General features: G+C 40.6%; 1 protein-coding gene across 1 annotated transcript in view; it reads right to left on the reverse strand.

The window, feature by feature from the left end:
* LOC136864044 (ATPase ASNA1 homolog) overlaps positions 1 to 24,508 on the reverse strand; it is a 199,867-nt gene extending 175,359 nt beyond the window's left edge. The window contains exon 1 of the mRNA XM_067140571.2: positions 24,230 to 24,508. Within this exon, the coding sequence (XP_066996672.2) occupies positions 24,230 to 24,348 (119 nt within the window). The 5' untranslated portion in view covers positions 24,349 to 24,508. The remainder of the gene's footprint in view (positions 1 to 24,229) is intronic.
* Between the last annotated feature and the right edge of the window lie 3,461 nt (positions 24,509 to 27,969).

Genomic DNA, 27,969 nt, shown 5'->3' on the forward strand with positions numbered 1-27,969 from the left:
CGTAGCGGTGGGCATTTAACGTGCCTTGAATACGCACTAGAGGTGACGTGGAATCATACGCAATAGCGCCCCAAACCATGATGCCGCGTTGTCTAGCGGTAAGGCGCTCCACAGTTACTGCCGGATTTGACCTTTCTCCACGCCGACGACACACTCGTCTGCGGTGACTATCACTGACAGAACAGAAGCGTGACTCATCGGAGAACATGACGTTCCGCCATTCCCTCATCCAAGTCGCTCTAGCCCGGCACCATGCCAGGCGTGCACGTCTATGCTGTGGAGTCAATGGTAGTCTTCTGAGCGGAGGCCGGGAGTGCAGGCCTCCTTCAACCAATCGACGGGAAAGGGAAATTGTTCTGGTCGATATTGGAACAGCCAGAGTGTCTTGCACATGCTGAAGAATGGCGGTTGACGTGGCGTGCGGAGCTGCCACCGCTTGGCGGCGGATGCGCCGATCCTCGCGTGCTGACGACACTCGGGCTGCGCCTGGACCCCTCGCACGTGCCACATGTCCCTGCGCCAGCCATCTTCGCCACAGGCGCTGCACCGTGGACACATCTCTATGGGTATCGGCTGCGATATGACGAAGCGACCAACCTGCCCTTCTCAGCCCGATCACCATACCCCTCGTAAAGTCGTCTATCTGCTGGAAATGCCTCCGTTGACGGCGACCTGGCATTCTTAGCTATACACGTCTCCTGTGGCACACGACAACACGTTCTACAATGACTGTCGGCTGAGAAATCACGGTACGAAGTGGACCATTCGCCAACGCCGTGTCCCATTTATCGTTCGCTACGTGCACAGCACAGCGGCACATTTCACATCATGAGCATACCTCAGTGACGTCAGTCTACCCTGCAATTGGCATAAAGTTCTGACCACTCCTTCTTGGTGTTGCATTTGCTCTGTCAGTCAGTGTACATGTAGTTGTGACAAGTATCAGTCTATTACACTGCCAACTTACTCATTAGAACAATATTCCAGAAGCTTTTCCTATAGTTATTAATCTAATGTACAGAGCACTAGCCTCACCTGAACTCCTCAAGAAATGTACACATATGAGAATACACAGAACCCTAATGAGAATTTAAATTTTTTACTTTGAAAGTGATGTCCATAGACAACCTTTCTTCACAGTCATTTGGTAAAATTAGCTGCTTTTCAAGATGGTGTAGTCTTCAATGATATTAATTATGACAGGATTGTCACTCTTGCACAAAGTTTGGTTTTGGACCTGGATTCTTTGCACAAAAGACAGTACAGAAATTCAGCAACATGCTTGTCATGAAAGTAATATGCTACTATTCTGAACATGGCACAATAACAAAGAAGAGGAGAGGCAAGAAGAGATTTACAGAGGATCATGAGGGAGAGAAACAGTGTAAGAAACTCCACTGCTTTTCCTTCTATTTCTCATTTTCACGATATTCAGAACATATGTACATTTTTATTTCTTTCAAAATTATTTAGAGGATTGTAATGAAACTTGACGCACTATTTCTACATCAGGTATAACGTAAATTTTGACTGGAAGCATTTCTTGACATATTTATTATTTTGGTAGGTGGGGTCTCACCAAGTGGTATGAAAAATTAAAAAGCTGTTAACCTCTATCTAATAAACACCTCAAAATATCATCTAAAAAAGACAGTAATTATGCCCCAAGAACCAGCATCATTGAAAAAATAAGCATAAATGGTATTAGTCTTATATTTGAAGTACAATGAGCCACTGTTGTGAGGCTTTTGTTGCAATTTTCACCCTGTCAACAATTCTGGCTGTAGTGCTCTATGAATGGTATCACATATAATAGGTACAAATCCTGCTGATGTAATGTGATCAATCCTAAATCTGTAAGATGCAGACATGTATGAGTCACCAATGTCCAGAAACCTGTAGGCCTAAATAATATATTTCCACTGTTAATTGTAGTACCTTCAAATTATGAATTCCAACTGATGAACATAAATGCCTCCATTGCTTTCAGTCCTTTTTTTTTTAATCAATACTTTATTAGCAACATGTAGAATGCGAAGAAATGTACCTGCCACTAATCTTTTATTTGATATATTTGTCACGGACATAGTTGATTCGGAGGTGAACATCGCTTCTGACTTTAAACCTTAAAAAATCGTTGTGAATATTAAATTTGACGATACTGTCAGCCTTTCCTCAAAACTTATACTTTTCCTGTAATTTGTTTGCCTGATGTCTATTAGTGACTTCATTTTTTCCACTAATTCCTTATAATTATTGATGGGCATTCGGTACTAGTTCCTGAAATTTTCTTCGCCATTCCATAACGAAGGCACACATTGGTGAAATTCTCCATGGCTCTTTGCCTTGTCCACTGCAATCGTCTGGTTCTTTCCTTTCTCCTAATATATTCATACGTGAGAATAATATCTTCACCCGAATTATCGCGTTCACAACCCATTCTTTTCCACTCGTTAATATGAATACGTCCTGTAGCCTGTACGGTACTGGGCGGGAGTAACGGCTGTTTCCGTGCAGTCGATCCCTCTCGATCGATGACCAGTGTGACAAGGTAAATGAATTTAGTCGTTAGTACTCAATGGCAGTTGGTTGCTATTGATCGTTCGATGCTCTGTGTGACAGCGGGCTTATTCCAGGTCTTTTGTGTGTGCATTTGCCAAATATGATGAAAATCCATACTCTTAAGGTGCGGCCACACAGAGCACTACGTACGCGATGCACTACTGCGACAATCGCTATGCGAACAGAAAAACAGCTTCCTTTGTTTACAATATAATTGACCACACAGAGTTCATATGCTATGTTCATTCTGTGCGCTACGTTAGGTGAATCACAGAGTGTATGATTCTCGACTATATTTGGAAAACGTCACACCGGATGGGCACGCGCACTGGACTATACAGTAGCAAGGTATCACTGACTGCCTATTCCTCATTAGTCATTTACCCACTCTACTTACACCTCGTATTATCTCTCATTCAGTGCAGTATTTGCTTATTCAAAAAATTATTCTTGAGCAACTAACTGAAGAAGTAAGGAAATATCCATACTTTTGGGGAAAAAAAAATACTGCAAATGCAGGAAAATGCCTAGGACATTACTTCTAGAGAATTGGATAAACCCGATAAATTTTTACGCATTGTAACTTTTTGTAGAACATACAACTTATCTGAAAATATCTCCACCAATTCTATTTGAGTATAATTCAAAATGAAAATTGAAGTTTCACGTTTTAATTACAAGGTTTCACTATTGTTAGAAATTTTAGAACACCATAAAATGGAGGAATATCGGACACTGAGCTCATTTCGGGCAAGAATGCTACTTTTCATATTTCAAGTCGGCAGTGCTATATCCCAGCGGCTATTCCTTCCGTACAATTTCTGCCTACTGTTTAAACATTATCCCATGGTTTTTAACATACACTGTTGTCTTCTGTACATCCTAGTGTTTTGTAGCAGTGTTACCAATATTGCCATTATTGCTGGTGTTTATTGCCATATAAACAGCTTTCACTGCCAGGGTATTCCTGCTCCACCACTCCAATGTCCTAAGTATATGACTGAGTGAGAACATTAAAAGACAGGGTGCTGAAGGCAGTTGTGAGATGGTGAAACCTTATTTCGTGGGGTTATATCGGACACTTAAATTTAGCAATTATGGACCTTTCCAACAATTAGATTTACGTCATAACTACTGAGAAAACTTTCGACAGTGTCACGTGTTCAGAATGACAAACATCATATTTCATCAGCTGTATTCAGTAATATTAAAAATCCGACCAATATTCCCCCATTCCACAGTACTCTTAATTTTATATTTAGCTTAGCAAAATAAACATATATAAAAAATAAATTTAGCATATTTTGGTCATACTCATATCCAACCTAGTAACCATCACTTCCTTCAGGCTAGTAAGTTACATGATTTACTACTGCTGGACTGAGTGGCTTAGACGGTCGAGCGCTGACCTTCTGTCCCCAACTTGGCAGGTTCGATCCTGGCCCAGTCCATTAGTATTTGAAAGTGCTCAAATAAGTTAGCCTCGTGTCGGTAGATTTACTGGCACATGAAAAAACTCCTGCGGGACTAAATTCCAGCACCTCAGCATCTCCAAAAACCGTAAAAGTAGTCAGTGGGACGTAAAGCCAATAACATTAACATTTACATTCAACTCGAACTTCATCAGACATGAAGTATTCCGTGCATGAATTTCAGACTTGAAGTGCTTCTAATTCTCAAGTTTGTTGCAGTGGTAGCCCCCAAGTGAACAAAATAGTTTGCGTGTGTACATTCTTCACCATCTGCAAAAGCAGCAATGTTGACCGGGGTTGATTCTTGTTATATAAATTTGTGCAAGAAAACGGTAGCTAGGACTGTCTTGTCAGCAAGCTCAACATGGCGTTCCAAAGGGCGATGATATATCCTCCAAATATTGGCAAGGATACCAAAAGCATTTTCAGGGGTATCTGCTTTTTGTAAGACGATAGCTGAAAGTCTTCTCTGAGTCACTCTGAGATTTCAACCAGTTTTGTGATTAGGTTGCATGAGGTACTTTCTAAAAGGAAAAGCTTCATTACCAGTTATAATGTAAGGTAAAGGAACACCCGCTAGAGTTTCACCTGGAGGTAATCCCACGCTTTGTCATCTCAAGTGCTTACATATATTACTGCTGGCAAACAAGTTTCCATCACTAACACTTCCACATTGCCCTTCATCTACACAGAGGAATCTTTTATTAGCATCAGCTAATCTCAGCAGCACAACAGAATATATTTGTAGTTGAAAAATTCTGACCCTCTTAACAGAGGGGCTTTAATACAGACATATTTTCACTGACTGTAGACCTACCCATGTGATATGTGAAAGCCATGGATCAGAACGAATTCCTAGTTACTACATACCTGAAATTAAAAACAAACATATGGTCATAATTATTAGTTCTAGGTCTAGTTTATTTGTATCAAGTACTCTACTATATGCATCACGATTTGCTCGTATTCATTTGGAAATATTCTTTAAATTTACCTTCATCATTACAAAACTGCTTTATCAAATTATGAATTTCTCCAGACTTTGTTCTCTGTAAGTCAACACCACACACCCCCTTCCTTTTACGCTTACATACAGAAAGTAACAATAACTCATTGTCGGAGTCATCACTGCTTACCCACGATACACTATCAGCCAACATCTCAGTCAAGACTGAGCAGTCTCGTACAAAACATAGCTTTCTGTGTGGCCGCGTGGGGTAGCGAATGTAATATGTACGGTACATCTCGTACGTGGCGAACATAGCGTAGCGTTCTGTGTGGCCTCAACTTTACTTTAGTAGTCTCAGATGTAATAATGCAGTTAGATGGTCCTTCAGAGTAATTTGTTACTCGTTTTTGATTTTCTATCTACTGGATAAACTGTAGACAGTTACTATGTATTGCATTATACTATGTTTAATATATAACAAGAGTTGTTATAGTTACTATGAGAAATTTATTCCCATCCCACAAGATTTCTATGGATTCATTGGAGAGAGAGGAACTAAGTCTAAAGAGTTTAAACAGACATGACATTTATAAATTATTCTAGAACATGTTCCCGTTACCTCTGTTGCATATCTATCATTGATCTAAATATAACACCAAAACATGAGAATTATTCATTGAAGCATGTCGAAGTAAAGAAGTTTTCTTTCCCCCCCTCCTGAAAAGTAGCGATTTCTGACTTAGTTCCTTTCCCCAACTGCACGATTCAAGTAAGGTCTGAGGGAATTTGTCACTATAGACGAAATGCTGATTCCTTTTTGGGGGCGTTGCGGGTATGTACATTTCATGCCCAACATGCCTGCGAAGTACAGGCTGAAAGTCTACGTGATGTGTGACAGTAAACCTTTGCACACTTGTGGGAAGCAGAAAGAGGGACTTACAACATTTCTAACAACTCAATGGATGATATAGATGTAGATTCCCATAGAGATACTGAAATATTTGTCCCGAATGAGTAAATTTATAATACCAATATAAATGGTCCGTTATTGGACATTAAAAATTTTCCAGCTAACTCATTCCTGGTTGCCAGCGTTTTGCCCCCGTGTGCTAGGTTGGGCTCATCAGTTGGTACCTAGCACACCTACCAAGATGCATGGCTAGTGCATACCGTGGAGGCCACTGCGAATGCTACTTGAAGCCACCAGCAGTGCCAATGCACTATCAGAGACTTTGTCTCACTACCAAAATTTGATGCCTGCTTGGCCATCAGATGATATAGATGTTGATTCCCTTAGGGATACTGAAATATTTGTCCCGAATGAGTAAATTTATAATACCAATATAAATGGTCCATTATTGGACATTATAAATTTTCCAGCTCACATTCCTGGTTGCCAGCGTTTCGCCCCCGTGTGCTAGGTTGGGCTCATCAGTTGGTACCAGCACACCTACCAAGATGCATGGCTAGTGTATACCGTGGAGGCCACTGCGTAGGCTACTTGAAGCCACCAGCAGTGCCAATGCACTATGAGAGACTTTGTTTCACTACCAAAATTTGATGCCTGCTTCACCATCAGATGATATAGATGTTGATTCCCTTAGGGATACTGAAATATTTGTCCCGAATGAGTAAATTTATAATACCAGTATAAATGGTCCGTTATTGGACATTATAAATTTTCCAGCTAACTCATTCCTGGTTGCCAACGTTTCGACCCCATGTGCTAGGTTGGGCTCATCAGTTGGTACCTAGCACACATACCAAGACGCATGGCTAGTGCATACCGTGGAGTGAGTCACGATGCATATGCTATAGTAAATGATCCACATGCGACAGTAAAGCACTTCCAAGCATGAATCAGCGGACCAGATATTGAAGGTTTCGACCACCATCGGGAGCATTCCAGAACATCTGTGAGTAGTGAGTACACATATACATAAATCATTTGGATTTGGATACCTCTTGTGGTAATTTACTGCATGCCAGCTGAGACAAGAAGCCACACAAAAATGGAGGCTGAATTAAATGTGCTCTTGGACATGAAGGACATGAAAGAACGCCAGAAGAGGAATGATAAATAAGTTGGAAAGAGGCTATAAAAAGACACAAAAAAGTCAGAAGCGGATAGTAGAAAGCCAGAGAGTTATGATAAAGGAGATAAAAGAAGGCTATAAGAAGATGGGAGACAGTCAGAAGAAGATAAATGAAAACCTGAAGATGATTATAAAGGAGATGGAAGACAGCCAAAAGATGGCCAGGAAAATGTAGAAGACAGCCAGGAGGAGATAAGAGGCGGTCAAAAGAAGACACAAGATAGCCAGAGGAGACAAAGGCTGAAATCTAGAAGAAAGAGGAAGACTGACAGAGAAAGGTCAAGGAGGGTCTCCACAAGACAAAGTACGTTCTGCATACCAATGCTCTGTACCGAAGACTGAAGTTCTGTTCCAAGAGGGAGAGCGAGCACGAGGTTCCCTGCTAAAGGACCATCATGGAATTGGGGGGAAACTGGGGCCAAAATGCCTGGATTGGAACGCAGAGGGACAGGGATCGTCATCCTCCCCGGGTCCTTCTGGCTTACCATTCCGCAGTGCACGAGGCCACAGGAATGGCACCAGGAAGGATGGGGTTTAGAAGTCACCTGTGTCTCCAGGTGGATTTAGTATTAGGCTAGACTAAGGACCATCCTGCCCCAACAAACCGGTACTGCCTGGATCTGACAAGGAGACTGGAGGTTGTACACAACCACAAGCAGTCACCACTTCAAATCAAGCGAACGATCTAGGGTGGCTCTATAAACCCGCAAGCAAGGGAGGCTTGTCTCTCAATCTTCAGAAGGCATGCAGTAGCCCTTACTGTATCCTGATGGGAATAAATGAGAGTACAGCGGTGTCCAAGACACAACATTAAGGTGCTCCACCTGGACCGATTGGCGCCATACTGAGGAAATGCTGAGGAGATAACTGATCGGGGCGATCAGCTCTCAAACGGGTCTATGTTACGCGCCAGCTGTCTCATAGCCCCCTTCAGTATTTCCTGGAAGGAATTAGTGAGTCAACTGGGAGTTCCCAGTGTGAAAACAGTGACAGCCTCTCCTCCCTACTGTTCTCTTTGCTTTCCCCCTGCACCCTCTAGAAGATGAAACAAGGTTATTCTGTCTCTAGCCTAGCCCAGGGTATTTTAGTACACCATCATTGAAGTAGAATTAGAAGGCCGCCGTGAATGAGGGGTTGCTGTTGCATCGAATTGTCCAGTGAGTAGCTGGACTTATTATGAAACGGCTGTAGTAGTGCCGGCGGTCATCCGTGTCCCACAGCAATCAGACTATCGTCGTGTACCGAGTGGAGAATTGTGTGGAACAGTTGGTGAGTAATTGCAGCAGTGTTAACTGTCATTATGAGGAAGGTTTTAGTGCTGGCTAGCACTGTAAGTTGTTGCTGTTGTGTGACCGCTGTTTAGTTGTCAGTGGTAAATAGTTCAATGTGTTTGAATGTGAGAGTGGTGGACTTTCTCTGGAGTTAAACCAAGGGATAGTCACCGTGTATTGTGATGTTTGGAAGCCGTGTGTTCAAACCTAGCTGTCTGAGTGCAGCTGTGTGTGTGTGATGGACTGAGCTTCCAGGAGTGAAAATGAAAGGCCTGTCAATCAGGATTACCGTCTCCCATGTAATACCTGTGAGCCAGACCGCCTACTATGAGGGTAGGCTTTATAAATAGACATTAGTTAGAGGAGTGTGGTCATTCATGAATGAATAGGGGAGAGAGATCCGACTCGTAGGCTGAATGGTCAGCGTAATAGCCTTCAGTTCAGGGGGTTCCGGGTTCGATTCCCGGCTGGGTCAGATATTTTATTCGCTTCTGATTAATTCTTCTGACTCGGGGACTGGCTGTTTGTGTCCGTCCCAACACTCTCCTCTTCATATTCAGACAACATACCATACTACCAAACACCAAAGAATAATGCAATGGTGATTACATCCCTCCATATAAGGATGGCGTCAGGAAGGGCACCCGACCGTAAAATGGGGCCAAATCCACATGTGCGATGAAGTTCGCACCCGCGACCCCACAGGTGTGAGAAAAAGCGGTAGGAAAAGAAGAAGAAGAGAGTGTGAATATGTGTGTGCTTACTGGGTTATCCTAGAAAATAGAATAGAGCAATAAAACAAACAGTATTTTATTTGTAAAGATATTATACTCTATGCACTCACCAGCATAGTTCAAGTTCACATTGGTGATTATTTAAGATTATTCTGTAATAATAATAATAATAATAATAATAATAATAATAATAATAATGTTACTGCTTTTACATCGCATTAACTACTTTTGACGGTTTTTAGAGGCGCTGAGGTGCCGGAAATTTGGCCAGCAGGAGTTCTTTTACGTGACAGTAAATCTACTGACATGAGGCTGGCGTATTTGAGCACCTTCAAATACCACCGGACTGAGCCAGGATCGAGCCCACCAAGTTGGGGTCAGAAGGCCAGCGCATCAACCGTCTCAGCCACTCGGCCCAGCTGCAATAATATATTATTATTATTACCGTCAAATGGTTCATGGTATGGGTTACTGTAGTCACGTCCTAGTTTGTGAACCATGGGCAACAGCTGAGGGGCGAAGTAAGTGGTCCTGCGAGTCGGGATATCAGTTGCTATGGAATCGGAGTGGGCATCAAGGACTTATTCTGAGTCATGGCCCTCCTTCTGGTCGGGCGGCTAGAACTACACAATCCACCGTGGTCCCTAACACATTAGAGGACAGATCCTCACTTGGACTATGTGTAAGTAGGGTAACATTCTGCTTCATGAATTTACCAAGCTCATACCATTTTACGCAAGCCTCGGACCAATGGGAGTAACAGAGTCTCGTTCACATTCGACAGGCAAGGGACTCCTTGGAAACAACTTGGCGAACGAAATGGAATTTGATGGGGAGCTATCAATATTCAAGGGGCTTACGGAAGAAAGAAAGTAGAACTGGCTGAGTCAGCAAAGAGGATGCATCTGGATGTGCTAGGAGTAAATGCTAATCGGGTAAGGGGAGGTATTGAGGAAGAGGTAGGAGACTATAAATTATACTTGACGGATGTTAAAAGGGAAGGGCAGAGTGCAGGGTTGGGCTGTTTGTCAGGAATACAATTCCACGCAACATAGCTTCCGTTACGCACATAAATGAGCGAATTATGTGGGTAGATATGGCAGTTGGAGGAATTAGGACGAGAATAGTCTCAGTGTATTCACCATGTGAGGGTACAGATGAGGATGAAGTTGACAAGTTTTATGAAGCATTGAGTGACATCGTAGTCAGGGTCAACAGCAAGGAAAAGAGTGCTAATGGGCGATTTCAATGCAAGAGTTGGAAATAGAACTGAAGGATACGAAAGGGTGATTGTTAACGTGGGGAAGATATGGAAGCTAATGGGAATGGTAAGCATTTGCTGGACTTCTGTGCTAGTATGGGTTTAGCGGTTACGAATACATTCTTCAAGCATAAGGCTATTCACCGCTACAAATGGGAGGCCAGGGGTACCAGATCCATAACAGACTATATCTTAACCGACTTCGAATTCAGGAAATCTGTTAGGAATGTACAGGTTTTTCGATAATACAGACCACTATCTGATCTGTAGTGAACTAAGAATCTCTAGGCCTAGGATAGAAGTGAAATCTGTCTGCAAACGAATAAGGGCAGAAAATCTCCTGGGCAAGGAAATTAGACAGAAGTACATGGATATGATTCGTGAGAAGTTTCGAACAGTGGACAATAAGCAGGTTCAGGATATAGAAAGAGAATGGGTGGCATACAGGGATGCTGTAGTAGAAACAGCAAGGGAATGCCTAGGAACAACTGTGTGTAAAGATGGGAAAAAGCAAATATCTTGCAGAGAGTAATGAAGTGACAGCAGCTTGTAAACGTAAAAAGAAGGCTTATCAGAAATGGCTCCAAACAAGGGCCGATGCAGACAGGGAATTGTACGTAGATGAAAGAAAGAGTGAAATAAATAGTGGTTGAATCCAAGAAAAGTCGTGGGAAGATTTTGGTAATAACCTGGAAAGACTAGATCAAGCAGCAGAGAAACCTCTCTGGACAGTAATAAAGAACCTTAGGAAGGGAAAGAAAAAGGAAATGAAAAGTGTTTTGGATAATTCAGGCGAACTCATAATACATCCCAGGGAATCACTGGACAGATGGAGGGAATATTTTTAAAATCTTCTCAACGTAAAAGTAAACCTTCCTGGGGGTGTCGCGAACAACCAAGATCATGGGGGGGAAGAAATACGATGTTGGTGAAATTACGCTTCAGGAAGTGGTAAAGATGGTACATGAACTCCAATGACATAAAGCAGCAGGAATAGATGCTATTTTGCTTTTGCTTTAGGTCGCACCGACAAGATAAGCCTTACGGCGACGATGGGATAGGAAAGGCCTAAGAAGTGGAAGGAAGCAGCCGTGGCCTTAATTAAGGTACAGCCCCAGCATTTGCCTGGTGTGAAAATGGGAAACCACAGAAAACCATCTTCAGGGCTGCCGACAGTAGGGCTTGAACCCACTATCTCCCGATTACTGGATACTGGCCGCACTTATGCGACTGCAGCTATCAAGCTTGGTGAGGAATAGATGAAATCAGACCTGAAATGAAGTATAGTGGGAAGGCAGGGATGAAATGGCTTCATAGAGTAGTAAGATTAGCATGGAGTGTTGGTAAGGTACCTTCAGATTGGACAAAAGCATTAATTGCACCTATCTATAAGCAAAGGAACAGAAAGGATTGCAACAACTATCGAGTTATCTCATTGATTTCTATAACAGGCATCTTGGAAGGGAGACTGGAATCGGTGGTTGAGAGGAAATTGGATGAAAACCAGTGTGGTTTCAGACCACAGAGGGACTGTCAGGATCAGATTTTCAGCATGCGCCAGGTAATTGAAAAATTTTACGAGAGGAATAGACAGCTGTGTTTATATTTCGTAGATCTAGAGAAAGCATATGACAGGGTACCGAGGGAAAAGATGTTCGCCATACTGGAGGACTATGGAATGAAGGTAGATTGTTAAAATCAATCAATGGCATTTATGTTGACAATTGGCAGCAGTGAGAATTGATGGTAGAATGAGTTCTTGGTTCAGGGTACTTACAGGGGTTAGACAAGGCTGTAATCTTTCACCTTTGCTGTTCGTAGTTTACATGGATCATCTGCGAAAGGTATAAAGTTGCAGGGAGGGATTCAGTTAGGTGGATATGTAGAAAGCAGTCTGGCCTATGCTGACGACTTGGTTTTAATGGCAGAGTGTGCCGAAAGCCTGCAGTCTAATATCTTGGAACTTGAAAATAGGTGCAATGAGTATGGTATGAAAAATAGCCTTTCAAAGTCTAAATTGATGTCAGTAGGTAAGAAATTCAACAGAATTGAATGTCAGATTGGTGATACAAACCTAGAACAGAAAGATAATTTTAAGTATTTAGGTTGTGTGTTCTCCCAGGATGGTAATATAGTGAGATTGAATCAAGTGGTAGTAGAGCTAATGCAGTGAGCTCGCAATTGCGATCAACACTGTTCTGTAAGAAGGAAGTCATCTCCCGGAGGAAACTATCTTTACATCGGTCTCTCTTCAAACCAACTTTGCTTTACGGGAGCGAAAGCTGTGTGGACTCACGATATCTTAATCGTAAGTTAGAAGTAAAGGACATGAAGGTAGCGAGAATGATTGCTGGTACAGACATGTGGGAACAATGGCAGGAGGGTACTTGGAATTAACAGAGAAAGGCTAAGATAAGGATGAACTCGATGGATGAAGCTGTATGCATAATCTGGCTTCGATGGTGGTGTCATGTGAGGCGAATGGAGGAGGATAGGCTACCTAGGAGAATAATGGACTCTGTTACAGAGGGTATGAGAAGTAGAGGGTGACCAAGACGACGATGGTTAGACTCAGTTTCTAACGATTTAAAGATCAGCGGTATAGAACTAAATGACGCCACAGCACTATTTGCAAATAGAGGATTGTGGCGACATTTAGTAAATTCACAGAGGCTTGCAGACTGAACGCTGAAAGGCATATCAGTCTATAATGATAATGTATGTATGTACGTATTATTATCAAGCACAAAAAGCCCTTGGTGCAACAGCCCTGATGGGCATTTGGCCTACCAAGAAACCACTGTTTAGCTCAAAGGCCTACAGATTACAAGCTGAAGTGTGGTCAGTACAACAAAACCTCTTGGCCATTACTCTTCGCTATCTAGACTGGGGCCGCTATTTCACCATCAGATAGCGCCTCAATTGTAATCACATAGGCTGAGTGGACCTCGATCCTAGTAAAAATCCCCGACTGGACTGGAATCGAGCCCAGGACCCCCGTATAAGAGGCAGGCACACTACCCCTAGAGGGTGGGGATGAATAATATGATGCACAATAATTGGTAAAATATTTGTCGTAAAATGTCTACTCTAAGCACTCATTGGTTCTTCTGTTTACTGTCAAAGTTCATACTGATGACTATTTAAAAGTATACCGTCAATCATCATCATAATCATACTCAAAATACTACATTAATTAAGATAACCCAAAACAATATGTAATATTAGCTGGCTAGTAATGTTCTCGTATTTGTCACAGCACAACTTATCAGGGTATCAGTGGAGGGACATGAAACTATAAATCAAAGAAGTTCCAAAAACAGTAGATAAGTGGTCAGTGCATGAACGGGGTCAGCACAGGAGTCGCGAGTGTCGGTTCCAAACACAGCAGTCTCGACTCTTCGCAACTCCGTTTGAAACCCAATCCCAAATAAATGCCCAATAAGTTTTGTTTTCAATCAAGCCGAAACAACCTACAAGAGGAGTGAATTTCTTGACTCTAGAGTCGATGGAACACCTTCAAACCAAAACCAACCCCCATGGCACAACAGCCCCGAAGTGCTATGGCCTACCAACCAATAGTCAGCCTGAAGGTCTGTAGATTACGAGGCGTCGTGTGGTTGGTATGACAAATCCTCCCAGCCGTTATTCTTGGTTTCCTAGACCGGAGCTGCCATCTCACTGTCAGATGGCGACTCAACTGTAATCACGTAACCTGAGTGGACCTCGAACCAGTCCTCAGATCCACGTAAAAATCCCTGACCTGGCCAGGAATCGAACCCAGAACCTCCGGGTAAGAGGAGGGCATGCTACCCCTACACTGCATTGCTGGCCTGGAACACCTTCATGTCACAGCAAAACTAATTAATTTGCCCAAAGATATCTTTGTACTTTTTAGTACACTATCGATGAAATAAACAGGGAGAACAAATAAAAATACGTCCAGGTATTTGTTACCCCTGTGATTCCCATGAAAATACAAAAATAGACATCAGATGCGATGAATTCCATAATAATACTTGCAGGAACCACAGCCAATGAAAATTTCAATCCACCATTTGTTTGGATAAAATAATTCAAAAATACACGTTTCAAAAATCCACGATATTTTCTCAGAAATTGAAAAAGCACAAAACTTACACTGGAATGTTTTCTAGGATAATGTAGACAATACTTAAGTTCATTTTCAAATGGTCATCACACTAAAATTTCAAAGTTTTCATACATGAACTTTTCCTACACCGGAATTCTGAGAAAATGAACTGAAGTTAACGAACTTCAAAACTAAGTGATTTTTTTATAAGAAAAAAATATAAAAGAAAAATTTACATTAATTCAGCTTCTTATAGCATTAAGGCAGTAGTTTAGGCACTTTCAAAGCAGTCTAGACCTTCCCATGGTTTCCACACACCAACCTCATGCAGATTGCACAGGTTTGGTAACTTTTGACCCCAGTTCTGGAGCACAGTGCACATCTCTTTTGTTTCTTGCCACTCTTGTCTGTTTGAGGTTTTTCAGAGATTGGGATACTTTTCTTTTTTTCATTTATTTATACAATCAGCTTTACGTCGTCCCGATACACATAGGTCTTATGGCGACGATGGGATAAGAAAGGTCTAGGAGTGGGAAGGAAGCGGCCATCACCTTCATTAAGGTACAGCCCCTGCATTTGCCTGGTGCGAAAATGGTAAACCACGGAAAACCATCATCAGGGCTGCCACAGAGGGGTTCGAACCCTCTATCTCCCGCATCCAAGCTCACAGCTGCGGACCCCTAACCGCATGGCCAATTAGCCCGGTGGGATACTCTTCTTTCATTCATTCATTATCATTATAGACTGTTATGCCTGCCTTTCAGCGTTCAGTCTGCAAGCCTCTGTGACTTTACTGAACGTCACCACAATCCTTGATATGCAACTAGTGTTGTGGCCTCTTTATTTCTATACCTCTTATCTTTAAATCGATAGAAACTGAGTCTAACCATCGCCGTCTTGGTCTACCTCTACTTCTCTTACCCTCCATAACAGAGTCCATTATTCTCCTAGGTATCCTACCCTCCTCCATTCGCATCACACGATCCCACCACCGAAGCCGGTTTATGCGCACAGCTTCATCCATCGAGTTCATTCCTAAATTAGCCTTTATCTCCTCATTCCTTCCTGCCATTGTTCCCACCTGTTTGCACCAGCAATCATTCTTGCTACTTTCATGTCTGTTACTTCTAACTTATGAATAAGATATCTTGAGTCCACAAAGCTTTCACTCCCGTAAAGCAAAGTTGGTCTGAAAACAGACCGATGTAAAGATAGTTTCGTCAGGGAGCTGACTTCCTTCTTACAGAATACTGTTGATCACAACTGCAAGCTCACTGCATTAGCTTTACGACACCTTGATTCAATCTCACTTACTATATTACCATCCTGGGAGAACACACAACATAGATACTTGAAATTATCGACCTGTTCTAGCTTTGTATCACCAATCTGACATTCAATTCTGTTGAATTTCTTACCTACTGATATCAATTTAATCTTCGAGAGGCTAATTTTCATACCATACTCTTTGCACCTATTATCAAGTTCCAAGATATTAGACTGCAGGCTTTCAGCACAATCTGCCATTAAGACCAAGTCGTCAGCATAGGCCAGACTGCTTTCTACATATCCACCTAACTGAATCCCTCCCTGCAACTTTATACCTTTCGCAGATGATCCATGTAAACTACGAACAGCAAAGGTGAAAGATTACAGCCTTGTCTAACCCCTGTAAGTACCCTGAACCAAGAACTCATTCTACCATCAATTCTCACTGAAGCCCAACTACCAACATAAATGCCTTTGATCGATTTTAATAATCTACATTTAATTCCATAGTCCCCCAGTATAGCGAACATCTTTTCCCTCGGTACCCTGCCATACGCTTTCTCTAGATCTATGAAACATAAACACAACTGCCTATTCCTCTCGTAGCATTTTTCAATTACCTGGCGCATACTGAAAATCTGATCCTGACAGCCTCTCTGTGGTCTGAAACCACACTGGTTTTCATCCAACTTCCTCTCAACGACTGATCGCACCCTCCCTTCCAAGATGCCACTGAATACTTTGCCTGGTATACTAATCAATGAGATACCTCGATAATTGTTGCAATCCTCCCTGTTCCCTTGCTTATAGATAGGTGCAATTAATGCTTCTGTCCAATCTGAAGGTACCTTACCAATACCGGTACTCCATGCTAACCTTACTACTCTATGAAGCCATTTCATCCCTGCCTTCCAACTATACTTCACCATTTCAGGTCTAATTTCATCTATTCCTGCTGCTTTATGACAATGGAGTTTATTTACCATCCTTTCCACTTCCTCAAGCGTAATTTCACCAACATCATTTTCCTCCTCCCCATGAGATTGGCTGTTCACAACACCACCAGGATGATTTCCTTTTACATCGAGAAGCTGTTCAAAATATTCCCTCCCCCTCTCCAGTGATTCTCTGGCATCTATTATGAGTTCACCTGAATTACTCAAAACACTGTTCATTTCCTTTTTTCCTCCCATCCTAAGATTCTTTATTACTGTCCAGAAGGATTTCCCTGATGCTTGGCCTAGCCTTTCCAGGTTATTACCAAAATCTTCCCACGACTTCTTTTTGGATTCAACAACTATTTGTTTTGCTCTATTTCTTTCATCTACGTACAAATCCCTGTCTGCCTCGGCCCTTGTTTGGAGCCATTTCTGATAAGCCTTCTTTTTAAGTTTACAAGCTGCTCTCACTTCAGCATTCCACCAAGATGTTTGCCTTTTCCCATCTTCACACACAGTTGTTCTTAGGCATTCCCTTGCTGTTTCTACTACAGCATCCCTGTATGCCACCCTTTCACTTTCTATATCCTGAACCTGCTTATTGTCTACTGTTCGAAACTTCTCACTAATCATATCCATGTACTTCTGTCTAATTTCCTCGTCCTGGAGATTTTCTACCCTTAATCGTTTGCAGACAGATTTCACTTTCTCTACCCTAGGCCTAGAGATACTTAGTTCACTACAGATCATATAGTGGTCTGTATCATCAAAAAGTCCCTGGAAAACTTGTACATTCCTATCAGATTTCCTGAATTCGAAGTCGGTTAAGATATAGCCTATTATGGATCTGGTACCCCTAGCCTCCTATGTGTAGCGGTGAACAGCCTTATGCTTGAAGAATGTATTCATAACTGCTACACCCATACTAGCACAGAAGTCCAGCAAACGCTTCCCATTCCCATTAGCTTCCATATCTTCCCCACGTTAACAATCACCCTTTCGTATCCTTCAGTTCTATTCCCAACTCTCACATTGAAATCGGCCATTAGCACTATTCTATCCTTGCTGTTGACCCTGACCATGATGTCACTCAATGCGTCATAAAACTTGTAAACTTCATCCTCATCTGCACCCTCACATGGTGAATACACAGAGACAATTCTAGTCCTAATTCCTCCAACTGACAAATCTACCCACATCATTCGCTCATTTACGTGCCTAACAGAAACTATGTTGTGTCCAATGGTATTCCTGATAAAGATCCCTACCCCAGACTCTGCCCTTCCCTTTCTAACACCCATCAAGTACATTTTATAATCTCCTCTCTCTTCCTCGTTATCTCCCCTTAGCCGAATATCACTTATTCCTAGCACATCCAAATGCATCCTCTTTGCTGACTCAGCCAGTTCTACTTTCTTTCTTCCATAAGCCCCATTTATATTGATAGCTCCCCATCGAATTCCATTTCGTTCGCCAAGTTGTTTCCAAGGAGTCCCTCGCCTGTCAAACGGGAGTGGGACTCTGTTAGTCCCATAGGTCCGAGGCTTGATTAAAACATTCTGAGCTCGGTAAATTCATGAAGCAGGATGCTACCCTACTTGCACATAATCCAAGTGAGGATCTCTCCTCTAACGGGTTATGGACCACCGGTGAATTGTATAGTGCTAGCCACCTGAGCACAAGGAGGGCCATGACTCAGAATATGTCCGAGATGCCCACTCTCATTCCATAGCAACTGGTATCCCGACTCTCAGGACCACTTACTAGGCCGCCCAGGATGTGCATTATTTCTTACCTTAGCTTAGAGCTAAGATTTCCAGGCTGCAAACGAGACTTCATGTAGAAAGGGCCAGTTCCTTAAAAAGTTGTTTCAGGAACTGCCTCCTTGAGATGCTTGCGTTTGTTATTCCAAGCACAGATAACTAATGCACTTATAGCTGTGACATCCATAAGACAAAACGCTGTTAGGGGCCATCTGTTGGGTTTTCTTCCCACAGAATACGTTCCTTCAGATATAAACTGAGCAAAATGTACGCATACAAAACCGGTCGCAGGGGGTCCCGATGATATGCTTACAGTATTGTGATTTTTTAACTTCACCTTTTCAATACAATTGGTTTTATGTTGTTAGAAAATCATAATGCTACTATTTTAGAGGGACATGTTTTGCTTGATTTCAAGCATCCTCAGCCCATATACTCACCTCAAGGTTAAGACCTGTCATTTTTTATATGCTTTGACAAATTTGTGCTTAATTCTAAAATTAAGTAATAAAATACATATAACGTAGGAATTTGTGAACACATTAATAGTTTAACGATATGAATGACTATACTAAAATTGGAATATCCGTTAATTCTAAAGACATTGACGTCCAAAACACAGTATCTTCAAAATATTGAAAATTTGGCTAAAATTGTTTTCCCAAAGTTCTAGTTTATTAAAAACAATTGTAAGTTGACTTCTATGTTAAAATTTGAGTCGTAATTTTTTGTTAAAACTTATTGGTGTCTGAAGATTAAAATCTTGGATACGTTGGAATTCTCCTTCAGATATTAATTTTGAGGCTTGCTACTGTAATTTATTAGTTTTGAAGAGTAAAATGCTGAATTAGGTAGTTTCATCGAACCAGTCTTGTTTTGGCGATCAGATTTTCCTTTGGTGGTAGTCTGTATTTATGAGGGTTTAGTCAAAAGGGACGTCAATCCAAAATCATGAGGTGTTGAAGGAACAGATAACAGTCACCGTAATGTAACAAATACCATGAAGTTTTGTAGTAGCAGTCAAAGGGACCCACCATCATTCAAATATTGTCAAAGAAACAAATCAACACCTCATGATTTTGACTAAACCCTCATAAATACAAACTACTACCAAAGGAAAATCTGATCGTCAAAACAAGACTGGTTCGATGAAACTACCTAACTCATCATTTTACCGTTCAAAACTAATAAATTACAGTAGCAAGCCTCAAGATTAATACCTGAAGCAGAATTCCAAAGTATCCAAGATTTTAATCTTCAGACACCAATAAGTTTTAACAAAAAATTACGACTCAAATTTTAACACAGAAGTCAAATTACAATTGCTTTTAATAAACTAAAACTTCGGGAAAACAATTTTAGCCAAATTTTCAATATTTTGAAGATACTGTGTTTTGGACGTCAATGTCTTTAGAATTAACGGATATTCCAATTTTAGTATAGTATTCATATTGTTAAACTATTAATGTGTTCACAAATTCCTATGTTTATGTATTTTATTACTTAATTTTAGAATTAAGCACAAATTTGTCAAAGCAAATCAAAAATGACCTTGAGATGAGTATATAGGCTGAGGATGCTTGAAATCAAGCAAAACATGTCCCTATAAAATAGTGTTGTAGCATTATGATTTTCTAACGACATAAAAGCAATTGTATTGAAAAGGTGGAGAAAAAAAAAATCAATATTGTAAACATATTATAGCAAATTTCAATACGAGTCTAAACATATTAGTTACATGTAATGGGTCCCGATGACCCGCAAACAACTATCCTCGACAACTCGTAGGTTCAAACTGATTGACGACTACTGCATTGTGTAGAGGGATGAGAGTTAGAAAGGTAGGGAAAATGGGGCTGCAGTGTCACCATGCTGGTGATGGGACTATAGGAAGTATAAGCGTGCGGGTCATAGTCACCCACCACGACCGTTCTCGGGATAAAAACAGTATGATAAACAACAGAAATAACATTTTATCTCACATTAATTTGAAAATAATACAGTTTTTTCAATGCAAGACTGAAATTTCATAGTGAAGACCACTACGAAGGTTCTAGTGTGATGCTAGAGTATGCATGCTTCGGGGTGTTTAAGATGTACTGTACCGAGCTCGATAGCTGCAGTCGCTTAAGTGCAGCCAGTATCCAGTAATCGGGAGATCGTGGGTTCGACTCCCACTGTCGGCAGCCTTGAAGATGGTTTTCCGTGGTTTCCCATTTTCACACCAGGCAAGTGCCGGGGCTGTACCATAATTAAGGCCACGGCCGCTTCCTTCCAACTCCTAGGCTTTTCCTATCCCATCGTCGCCATAAGACCTATCTGTGTCAGTGCGACATAAAGCAAATAGCAAAAAAAAAAAAAAAAAAATGTACTGAATGAGTCTAATACAATGTTTATATACCGGTAGCTGGTTGATCAAGATATTAGAACATTATGGTAACAGAATGCCTTTGCTGGCAGAACCTAGTGTTTACAGTGCACTATGTCTCCTGGTATGGGCTAAAGCAATTTTGTTACTTTCACTGATCTGTCTCTGTCTTATCCTTGGCTTTGACAATATGAAAGTGACTGAGGTATGAGCGATGCTAGTAATGCCATTCCTTCTGCAGCCAGTCCCTGCTATCAATGGTGTGAAAATGTTGCTCATAGGGTTGGTTGGTGCATGCATTTCAGTGGGCTTGGCAGACTGATTTGTAATAGCAATTTCTGGCTCGGTGAGGAAAGCAACGGGAAACTACATCACTCTTCCTTTCCCTGCTATGCCTCTTCAGTGATGCCTAGGCCATCTACGACAGCTGATGGCAGAGCTGTTGACGATCCAACCAGCCTTAGGGCTGAAGACTAAACATACATACATGGTAACAGAATGCAAGTTATGATTCCAAAATGAGCCAGCAAATTCTGATGACTATGAATAAAACCACTCCTTTTAATGGTGCCGAATTTTGAAATAAACTATCCCTTAGCATATTCTAATGTACTAATAACTAACATACATTTTCAGTAAGCACTACAAAAGGTCCTGGAGGAATTTCTGGACCGGCTGCGGCACTCACCTCCTCAGAAGGTTGACCACTGGCTTTTAGAATTCAACTTGGCGGGCTTCATCCAAGTTCAGTCTGGTGGTATTTGAAGGTGAAAATACACCAGCCTTGTGACGGTAGATTTACTGGTATATAAAAGAACTTGTGTGGGACAAAATTCTAGCACCTTAGCATATCCAAAAATCATAAAAGTAACTAGCAGGACTAAGAACAATAACCTTTTTTAAATTTTTTTTTTATGAGAGAACCTAATACTTTAAACTAGAACATGACAAGACATCACTATATTTAAGCACAGTATTAAAAGTGGAACTGATGGTGCTGCCATCTAGTAGATGGAGTGATTACATTTCTGAAGGTTTTCTACTTTTAATTTACAGATGTCAATTACAAAATGTTGCATTTTACATTTATTTCACTGTAAGGGATTCAGGGATATGGCGGAAGGGGATTGATGGAATTACAAATATATTTTATTCGCTCTAATTATAGACAACCATAAAATAATGGGATGGGAATAAATATTAATTTCTGCTGTGGTAAAACCAAGAGATTACTTGCCTTTTTCTGGACTGTGTTCGTTTTTCATAGAATTGGAAGAAAATGTAAAATCCATCTGCTTGGATGAATGGTCAGATTAGTGGCCTTCACTTCAGACGGACCTGGGTATGATTCTATCAATCAATCAATCAATCATTGATCTGCATCTAAGACTGTCGCCCAGGTAGCAGATTTCCAATCAATTGTTTACCTAGTCTTATCTTGAATAATTTAAGAGAAATTGGAAATTTATCTAACATTTATCTTGTTAAATTATTTCGTGCCCTAATTCCTCTTCCTCGAAAACAAATTTTCCCCAATGTGTACTCTTGAATTCCAACTTCTCCATTCCAGCTTATTCATCTACTAATGACATTTCACCGACAGCTCCGAACATCCTGCTTACGGCCGAGAATGTCTCAAAGATGAGCCGAAACATATCCCGTGTTTTAATAATAAGAAAATATTGTATGTGTAATCTATAAAATTATATGTTATATTGAATAGGTGGAACCTCATGGTATCTGTTAAACGACTTTTTCAAGTAAAATCCCGCTTAGTCGAGCAGCCTGTTTCCTTGCTCCCTAGTCTTCCAGCCCTAAATTTGCCAACCACATCAGCATTATATTCTTCTAGCTCGGGAGCTAGGTGTTCGTATTCATCTTAGCACACACGTTTATGCTGAGATAACTTACCGAGCCCAAAAGCTGTAGTCACGTGCGGCCAGTATCCAGTATTCGGGAGATAGTGCATATGAACCCCACTGTCGGCAGCCCTAAAGATGGTTTTCCGTGGTTTCCCATTTTAACACCAGGCAAATGCTGGGGCTGTACCTTACTTAATGTCATGGCCTCTTCCTTCCCACTCCTAGCCCTTTCCTGTACCATTAACGTCATTAACACCTATCTATGTCAATGTGACATAAAGCAACTTGTAAAAAATAATTCATATACTAAATATTTGAATTAATTCTGGAAAGAGTGATTTTTAATTACAATAACAACCCACGGTAGAATACAGTCAATCTAATCCAGTCACTCCAATGTTGCTAGGGGTGATGAATTCAGTATTCACGCATTTTTGTCAAAGTTGTCCTATCTTGATCTAAGGTCTTCGGTAACACATTTAATAATAATAATAATGCATGTTGGCCTAAAAATCTATATAACAGGCCTGTGATCATTCTCATTTTCATTTTATTTCTGGAAGGTAACCTTGTACACTTCAAATGGTATACTTAATTTCTGGTAATTATAACATTTTCATCTGAAGATATTTTAATTGCAGATACAGTGATTCTTAATTTCAGTAAATTCTCAATGTATTGTTTATTAAAATCCCTATACTACAATGACACTATCAAGAAAGGTCACATACTCTGTTTTCATCGTAGCCATATTATGACGTCATCGTATTTATGGCATGCATGTATGCGCCGGTACGGCGGTGCTGTGATACTGTATCTTAACCACTATTGCGCAATTGGAGCTAATTTACTGGGGAATGGTAAGAAATGGTTATTTCTTTTGTAATAAAAGGAAACCTCCATCTATTTCATTACCACTCGGAATGACACGTACACCTAACAAATGAAATCGATTACATATACTGTACCGAAGGCCAGCAGTCCTGTTCACGGTCATCGAGGAATTGATTACGCCTACTCTCCAACTATCCAGGATCTACTGACACGTCGACCATATATAACACTGTAATTGGAAGGAAATTTCCCATTTGTGTTTCCAACGACCGTTGTGAAGCCCATAACTACTGAAAAATCCCATAACCTCTAGGATTAGGAGGTACAGTATTTGCATCATTGCTGCCAATCGCCCTTCCCTAAAAGTTTCTGCTAAGTAAATCAACAAATATATGATAAAACGTAATATAGGCCTAATTCATAAGAAATGTATAATCATCAACAGCAAAACACCTAAGCAGATAAACCGTATTCACGAAACTAGTTTCCAAAGTTTCCAGCTATGACGGCGAAGAAATAATCTGAATTGTTTTATTCCCTACAAAAAGTGGTCATAAAAATTGCACTTGAAGATTAATGATCATTGATTCGTTGGCAAATGTACATTCCCAAAAGAAACACTATGATCTTTTTGAAGATTTTCTCAGTAGTGACTCGTGAATACAAGACTTACTTACAAGACTAAATTCGCGAAAATAACTTGCAGCCGAAAGCGTCTGCATCATGCTCAAATTATCTAGGAAGTACATAAACAAACCTGCATGTTGTTTTTCCAACGCCACCCTTCCCACCAACAAATATCCATCGCAAAGATTTCTGATCAAGTATATTTTGTAGGGATGGCTCCAAAGGCATGTCTTCCTGATCGGTACTCATGTTTACACTTCCTAAAATTACTAAAATCACAACAGACGATGTAAATCTACAATCAGAAAATTAATTTCTGGCATACGATTACGTAGCGTAATTTCTACACACGATACTGATTCTCCAGCTGTCGAAAGTAAAACTTGTTATTTGACGATGACATGCAACCAAGGAGTATATACGATAGACAGAACTAAATTAGAATAGGAGCCAAGGGGTACCAGCTTCGAACTTACAAATAAATAGATTGGACGCTGCCAGCAGAAAATCACGAGTGGCTTGTTTAATAAAACTAACTAATAATATTAGAACTCGTTACAAAAATATTAGTTAACCAAATTCTGTTTCACAATTTATACATGACTAATAAAATTGCGTCACTCATAATATTAGTTCATTAGTCAGTTGGAGGTTAGAATCGGCTTGTTGCATTAACTTGGTTTGTGTTTGTTCTTGCAGTAGGCTGTCTACAACCAGCTGGTAATAGGCTCGCCTGATATTTGATATGCGGTATTTGTTGTTCTAACTTTGATACAATGGGTGATAGAAAATAAAATAACATCAGAAATAAAGGGATTTTGGAGAGGGGGTCAGGGGGGGGGGAGTGCTTGAGTTGAAGGATCAACTTTTCCCAGGCTTTCTCACCAACAGTCACTTTGCGTGCACTGAATACCAGTAGCGGCGATTGGGAATTAAAAGTGCGGGGGGGAAAAGATATACAGACAACAAACAGTACCCGAGTTGCTGCGACGTAGCTTACTGAAGTCAGGCTGAGTGGCTCAGACGGTTAAGACGCTGGCCTTCTCACCCCAACCAAATACAGTATAGAGAATACGTGACACTCTACGAGATATCGAGGGTCAGCGATTAGAGCTCTGTCAAACGGAGTGACCTGGAGTTAATGATTCTGTCATAAGAGCACGTGTAGCCTATTTGTTCGTGACGATTTTGGCGATATTTATCTATAACTGCTTCATTGAAGTCCGCAGAGTCTCGAACAAAGTCCTTTTCAATTGACAACGTAACAAGAGCATTAAGTCTATCCTCGGTCATTGTGCTGCGCTAGAAAGCCTTTATTCTCTTCAGGGTAGAGAAGCACCTTTCTGCTACCGATGTCGTCAAGGGAATAATAATAATAACTATATTTAAAAGTTTTCATTGGTATTACCTTGCCGCTATTCTTTGCCTCAGTGATTTTTAAGTTAAGTTTCTCTCCAAAAAGTAATTATTCTAAAGAAGGCAAATGAATAGATGTTTAGTAAGTAGGCTAAGTATTGATATATTTGGGACAAGATATCAATTGGAATTTGGCAATTTAATGTGACTTTTAGTAGTAATGATGCTTTTCAACACTAGCGCTAGTTACGTGCACTATTCTCTGTTGCCTAGTTAGGCAACATATTGCAGGTACAAACCCCAGCAACACGACTTGCGAGACACTTGAGAGAGTGGCATATTGCGCATGCGTAAAGTACAGATATCCGTTTCTGCTATATCCTGGTCTTACCTTAGTGCTGGCCGATGTCCTCCCCGCACCTCGCCCCTCCTTCGCCAATGTATGGACGGAGAGATCGCCTTTCAAGGGGGTTCATTCCAGACTAGTATCCAGCCAATGACCTTGCGCAGCTCACATGAATTAAAAGCCAGTACGAGTAGATAACGGATAGAGGGACTTAGCAAGAGCTTCGAGACTGACAAGGGAGTTATGAAAATAACGTAGTTGAGTACAATTTGATATAAACTGGAGGTTCATTGCTCCATTGCGCTATACCAGAAATCGACACTGCTGCAATAATTATTAAGTGCAGAAGGATCTTCGGTCTTTGTTCCGTTTCCCTCGTGACAAGAACATGTAAATAAATATGGTGTTTGCATATATATTCTTCAAGTGACACGAGATGTTTATAGTACTTCCTAAATATCTGACCTGCGCGATCCATAACTGGCTTAAAACATAATAAGCTTATTTTATTGTATAGTGCAACAGTTACCCTTCAATACCGATGTGTTGTTGTAGGTGCGATCTGTGGGTTTTGATTTAATTCAGGAAAATGCATATGCATATGTGTGTGGCTGCTTGTGTTCCAAGTTATCCCATTTGGAATGCCGTAATGCGTTGTCAAGCACTGAAGAAAATATGGGTGACTTAAGAAATGTACGTATTTTATTGAAACAAAATGATGATGCAAATTTGCTTTACCGTAATCTAATGGCAAGTATTGCTTATAGGGACATTTTGAATGGTTTTGAGGCCAAATTTATAGATTTTCTTTCTGTTAGTAGGCTTCAAGTTAAGAGAAAAATTGTCCAGCTTTTAAATGTTAATTCATTGAATCATGTGTGCAAGGAATGTGCCGATATTTATATTGAAGGGTGCCTTAATGTGATGATACAAGGTTTTTTAAATGAGAAAGAAGAAAAATCTAGCCGCAAAAGTTCAGACAGGAATGCTAAAGCTAAAAAAGTAATGCATAAATGAAGGATCAAGCCCTTTCACAGCAGTCCGTTTCACATCGTGATTATATGTCTAATTTCAGTAAATAATAAGCTGTTATATAATTCTTCATTCGTTTATCCAGAATTGCTTTATCAACTCTGAAGATAATATCTTAATAACACTTTCTTTCTAGACGTACTTCATTTATCCATTTTCGTGCATGTATTTCCATTGTTATTTGAATTCAGCACGAATTTTCAGGTCACGCCACTAGGAGCGCCACTTGCGAGCTGCCTCCTATTTTAACAAGGCTAAATCCGGGAGTGTCGCGTATTGTCTCTACTGCATTTGCCCCAACTTGGCAGGTTCGATCCAGGGTCAGTCCGGTGATAATCGAAGGTGCTAAAATACGTCAGCCTCGTGTCAGTAGATTTAATGGCTCGTAAAAGAACTTCTGCGGGACCAATTTGCGGCACCTCTACGTCTCCGAAAACTATAAAAGTAGTTAATGGGACGTAAAGCCAACATTATTATTATTATTATTATTATTATTATTATTATTATTATTATTATTATTATTATTATTATTATTATTATTATTATTATTATTATTATTATTATTATTTTAAACTAAAGGAAAACCTACAAAATACGCTCTCTGAGTGAATTTCGACAGAGTGGAAAAGGTTGAGAGTTTACCAATTTAAGTGCGTTAATAACAGTTTTTTGAGATTTTGATTCAAAACTATAGGTACAATAAAAACTTCCGCCAAAGGAACAATATTACTCATTTATTACAATTAAAAAAGTATGACGTGATTATACAGTTAAATTCATTTAGTATTTGACTATACACTAAGAAACTAACAGACACTTCAGAGACTGCCAGACAGACGAAACCGCGCGGCAAGCAGGTGAATCAGAACTCAGTGTCAACGACCTTGGCAAAAACGTTTGCCCCGTGCTATCCTTCCTCACAGCACATGCAAAATCCCCGCTACTTCCTGTGGTACTATACAAATTGGTTAAACGGGACGAACAATATTTTGCGTGTATTTGCGCTAATAATTAAATAAAATTAAGGAAAAATAGCTGATAAGACATCAGGGCATGTCCAAATTTCTTTGTTTAATAATTCCTGTAATTCCTAGTTTCAGCCAGCTAAAATGGAAAAAATGTAATATTTTATCCAC

The sequence above is a fragment of the Anabrus simplex genome, chromosome 2 (genome assembly GCF_040414725.1).
Source record: "Anabrus simplex isolate iqAnaSimp1 chromosome 2, ASM4041472v1, whole genome shotgun sequence".
Taxonomy (NCBI): domain Eukaryota; kingdom Metazoa; phylum Arthropoda; class Insecta; order Orthoptera; family Tettigoniidae; genus Anabrus; species Anabrus simplex.